This window comes from Diadema setosum, chromosome 11 (assembly GCF_964275005.1).
Source record: "Diadema setosum chromosome 11, eeDiaSeto1, whole genome shotgun sequence".
NCBI classification, from domain to species: Eukaryota; Metazoa; Echinodermata; class Echinoidea; order Diadematoida; family Diadematidae; genus Diadema; species Diadema setosum.
The window spans coordinates 34003745-34008977 of NC_092695.1; the positions used below are offsets into that span (position 1 = coordinate 34003745).

At 40.4% G+C, this 5233-nt stretch overlaps 1 protein-coding gene across 1 annotated transcript; it reads left to right on the plus strand.

Annotated features, from left to right (window-relative positions):
* The first annotated feature begins 409 nt into the window (after positions 1–409).
* LOC140234869 (coelenterazine h 2-monooxygenase-like) lies at positions 410–3604 on the plus strand. The gene is made up of 2 exons (XM_072314917.1): positions 410–927; positions 2330–3604. The coding sequence occupies exons 1-2, from the start codon at positions 520–522 to the stop codon at positions 2918–2920; spliced, it is 999 nt and encodes a 332-aa protein (XP_072171018.1). The 5' UTR covers positions 410–519; the 3' UTR covers positions 2921–3604.
* The last annotated feature ends 1629 nt before the right edge of the window (positions 3605–5233 follow it).

The following is a 5233-nucleotide window of genomic DNA, read 5'->3' on the forward strand; positions in this document are numbered from 1 at the left end:
GGATCGAAGACCTACCGAATGCTAAAAGCTCTACTAAAAAAAAAATGAATAATTTCTCTTGTTAACCCTACTTTTATTTTCCTCTTTAAATCCTCTTCATTTTCTCCATAAGTGCTAATGTATCTTTGTGCTCACATGCAGTTATGGTGAGATGTGGGCTTACAAACACAATGTAGTAATTTGTTGAATCTGATCTTCTCCATTATGAACTGCGTGAAGTTGTGAAGTAGGACGCAAAATGTAAGGCTACCTATAACTGCCACATGATGAGAGGGAAGTGAACAGCGCCATCACTTTCAGAGGACGCTCGTAATCATGTTGTCTATATAATCCGCCCACTATATCAAAGACCAAAGTCTAGTACATGTATAATTATGTCAATTTGCACAGAGCGGTATGAATAAAGGTTTTTACGCACAACGATTGAAGATCATACATAAAATTACTGCAGAAATCTCGCCGAGACGTATCAAACTTTGAGAGGATAGATTGCGGGACATTTTAACAAGTGACCCCAAGATGGCATGTCTTTTAAGGAACACATGTGGCCGACTCTTTCTCATTTCACGTCCAGTCAGCTTCGTCGTTGGGACCCGGCGGAGTCAGTCGACGATACCATTGGTTACGGCGTCACAGTGGTGGGAGAAATGCGACAAGGTCAACGTGCTGGGGGAGACGATGTCGTACTACGACTCGGACCCCGAGCAACGCGGCAGCGATCACGCTGTGGTCTTCCTGCACGGGAACCCAACCTCGTCGTACCTCTGGAGGAACGTGATTCCCCGGGTCGAGCCCGTTGCTCGCTGCCTCGCTCCAGACCTAGTGGGACACGGGCGATCCAGCAAGCTTGCCAACAAGGCTTACCACTTTCTGGATCACTACCGCTATCTCTCAGCGTGGTTTGACGCAGTCAGTCTTCCTGCAAAGGTAAAGCTGCAGGAAATTCTTTTGGATTTATCCCTATCATCTCAATAAGAGATGATAAGTGACAAACAATGAAAAGATAAAAAGTATCCTTTATCCTTACTTCTCCTTTTCTCTCCTTTTCTGCATCAAATCTGCGTGTCTAACAGTTTTATCGTTTGCGGTATACTAGTATGGAGTTTATAATGGTGTCCCCTATTAAAGCAGGAACATAAACGTTAGAAGATGGTACTAATACAGAGATAGTGGTAGTAGTAGTATTAGTAGTAGTAGGAGACGACCTAGTAAGAGAAGTAGTATAGTAGAAGCAGTAGTGCATGTAATAATGATGTGATAAATTGTTATGAAATGCTACGCATTTTTTGTTGATTTTTTTTTCATCGTATAAAAAGCCAGTGTTTCATACTTTTAATGTAAAATAAGCACCACTGCAGAAATCGGTAAATACGAAGCGAGCTCGCCTAGTACATGCTTGTAGGCTTACCTCCTTGATAGGACATAGTACTGCATGAGAATTGTGTGAAAGGTGCATCTATTTTCTGTAGATATTCATTACTTTCTCAAGAGCACCAGACACACTAGAATTAAAGAGAAATAGGAATTCGGAATCATATAGCAAAATTCTTAAATCAACAGGTTATCTACTATGGCGTTCGAGGTTCTTCATTCTAAACTCTGAAGTAAGACTACCGATCATGATGTGATTGCGGTGTAATTTCTTCGATTCAAAATTTCCGTAATACCCATAAAATTGAATACTGAGACTTGCTTTGTTTTAGAAGATTTCTGTGAACATCAGATTCCTGATGTACCTCCAGTCACGTCAAATATTTGATCCCAGCAACTTGTGACACTCCCGATCACGTGACATGATGCAAAAGTGACACTTACCTTTCTGAAATGTTTTCAGGATATTTCTCATATATATATATATATATATATACGTATATACATGTATATATGTATATATGTATATATATACATATATATATTATATTATATATACACGTCACTCTCTCTCTCTCTCTATATATATATATATATGTATATATTATATATATATATATATATATATATATATATATATATACATGATACAATCTATACAGACAGTAACATTCATATTATTCACCTAATACACGTGGTTTGCTTTTACGATAACTCATTTAATTTCTTAGGCCTATAGGCCTTTTAATCACCTTTTGTTTAGATTTCTCTTGCTTGTATGCATTTTCTCTCGTGTTACAGAGGTTGTATCCTGATAATGAGGGAGAGGTGGGGGTTCGTTTACAGTTGGGCTACAAGTGTGATTATGAATAATACTTTTTACACACATTGCGGATTTCGTCTCTTAGCAATGCACTGTAACAAACACGCGATATTCAATTCATTCTACTTTACATAGGTTAGCATTGTGTGCCATGATTGGGGTTCCGGACTAGGCCTACACTGGTCCAGTGAACACGGAGAGCGCATGGAAGGCCTGGTCCACATGGAGAGTTTCGTGGGTCCCATTCCCGGTTGGGATACTTTCCCTGACATCGGGCGAGAACCACTCCAGGCGCTCCGCAGCGAGGCTGGCGAGCAACTTATCCGAGAGGGGAACGTGTTCGTGGAGCAGTTCTTATCCTTCGGCATCATGCGCAAGATGAGCGAGGAGGAGATGGAGGCGTACCGGGCACCATTCCGGGATCCGGACGACAGACAACCGACGCTCACCTGGCCACGATTGATTCCCGTCGTCGGCGATGGACCGGACGATATGATCGCCATCGTGGCTGCCTACGCCGACTGGGTCAAGACGAAGTCAGCCAATCTACCCAAGCTCTACATCAGCGCCAAGCCGGGCGTGCTGAGCCCGGTCTTCGAGAAGATGGTCCAAGAGTGGCCGAATCAAAAGATAGTAGAATGCGAAGGGTTGCACTTCATTCAAGAGGATTCCCCGATAGAAATCGGAGATTACATAAAGGCATTCCTTACGGAACTGTACAAGTAAATCACAGTACTGTAGTATGAAGTAATGAGGACTTGTCGAATGTGGCATGAGATACCATAGCAACTGCCTTGTATTCTAATGCTTTGCGGTACACAGTCACAATCTGTTTGCAGATATTTTTTCAAAAAAGAAGAAGAAAAGAACAAACTTACAGATATAAATTGTAGGCCTATTCCAGCCTCATTATGACTGTCACTTACTGACCAAGAGACTCGAGCATTTACATTGACAGTATCTCACGCTCCCAATTGAGAAGAAACGATACCAATCCTTGATCAGAACCTGACCTGTTTGTGTCTACTCCTCGCTTCGTGTGTATTGTTGGCAGCCCATCAGAGTGCATCATTATGTTAAAGGGGCTTTCCAGACGATTTTCATGATTTCACATCATACAGTACATAAATCCACAGCTCCATAGACTTGTGGAATTTATTGTGGCCCTTGAGCAGAGAAACCAATAATCCGAAAATCGTAAACAAATTACACTGAACAGAGTTGATGACATAGTAGGAGCCTCACATACACGTACTCTGTATTTCAGAAAATATGTAGCAGTGTAATTCCATTACAATACCGCTGGCTTGACAAGTTCACCTGTATAGAATCTATGCTTGCCTTCTTTTGTTTTGCTTCCTTGAGCCCATATTCATGCATTCTTATGATGAGGGTGCCATGTCATCATCCCTGTTCATGGCAATTTGTTATAAATTTTGAAAAAAAATATTCCCCATTCCAGTCACTATAAATTCTGAAACTTTGTACTCAGTATATTTGAAACGTACCCTTTAACCATTAACATTAAGACTTGTGTGTTTGTTGAAATAAAGTACACTGAAACATGATTTAATTGTATCATGCTTCAATCATTTCAACCAAGCCGAAGATACTTGAGTCGAGTATCTTAGGCCCTAAGCCCCATATATCGTTGCCTCCAAAGGCGAAAAAGTATGAAACTTTATCATTGTGTATGGCCCTTCGACTATCATTTATCATTACGATTTATCATATTACGATAACACCTGTAGTCATCGATTAATTACCCTCACTCACGTAAAATAGTTAGTCGCGTAGGCCTACTTTGAAAGAAACGCTCATACGCTGCTGTACAAATAACCAAAGATATAACCTATTGCAAAAAATCCTGTTATCTCATAATCAGCGTCTAATATACTTTGACACTTTGTTCTAGAAACGTACGCAATGTCGCAATTACAAGCTGCAGAACATGAGGTATATACTGTGTCATGGGGTGTATGTTGTGTATGCTGTGTCATGATGTATGCTGTGTCATGGGGTACTAGTTTTCTGTATATGATAACCTTCATAAATGACACACGTGATTGGCGATGGCGTTCATTAGAAAAAAAAAACCCTGCTGCAATTAAGATCAAATGTGTAATATTCATTGACAGGAAAATGCTATAGCCGACCATAAAGCACAAAATCTCACAACTGATTTGATACATGTACGTAAACATGACCGTCCGTATGTAGACAAAATTGAAGGCAATATCGGCATATTCCGGGCTTCTAAAGACGAATTTCAATAAAATTCGAATATCTTCTAAAAATTGCTTTCACCATGGTTTCTACAAGACAATGATGGTACGACTGTATAAGGTACGCGTTCCTCCCGTGTGCCCTTCATGAATATTTGTCTCCAGGGTTTCAGTGAGATCGAATGTTTTATTTGCGTAAATCTTCCATGAAAGTGTCAGTCGATGTCCTTTTACTGTTGGTCCACTGAAGATTTGTCCATATCTGTTACCGTTGCCTAACAGTGCAAGAATTTTATCACACTAGATCTACACACTGTTTAACGAGACTATGATTTGCCATTTTGAAGCAACACTTTTGTTGTCTGTTGTCTTTGGGCACGCACTTCCACTGAGATTTATCACTCGTAGCAATAATGTAGCAGATAGCTTAATCGAATCACAGTGAAACATTTCAGGCTCTAACACCTCAGCTAGAATAAATTGAAGTAGTTATGATGCTATACTCGAGCCATTAAAATGTGCACGATCTTGGCGATGCTATATACATGTATTTTCAGAATAGTTATCCAGTCTCATCAGCCGCTGTCTCACGGCCCTCTCTAGTAAATATGCACATCTATTTCAACTTACATGATTATCGAGAATTCTATCGAACAGACTGGAATATTTACAGCTTCTTTATTGCCTTTTTGCCGATGACATGAACCTCTGCAATCAAAGGAGGTCAGTCGGTGCAGGGAGGTGGAAGGAAGATGCCTTACTCTATAGTACTCTGACGATTGAAGAGCAGGTCATGTCAGGAAGGTGTATGGCT

Coding starts and splice junctions, on each gene's coding strand:
- LOC140234869 (XM_072314917.1), top strand. CDS start 520: ATGGCATGTCTTTTAAGGAACACATGTGGCCGACTCTTTCTCATTTCA. Junction 928..2,329: donor CAGTCAGTCTTCCTGCAAAG/GTAAAGCTGCAG, acceptor TACTTTACATAG/GTTAGCATTGTGTGCCATGA.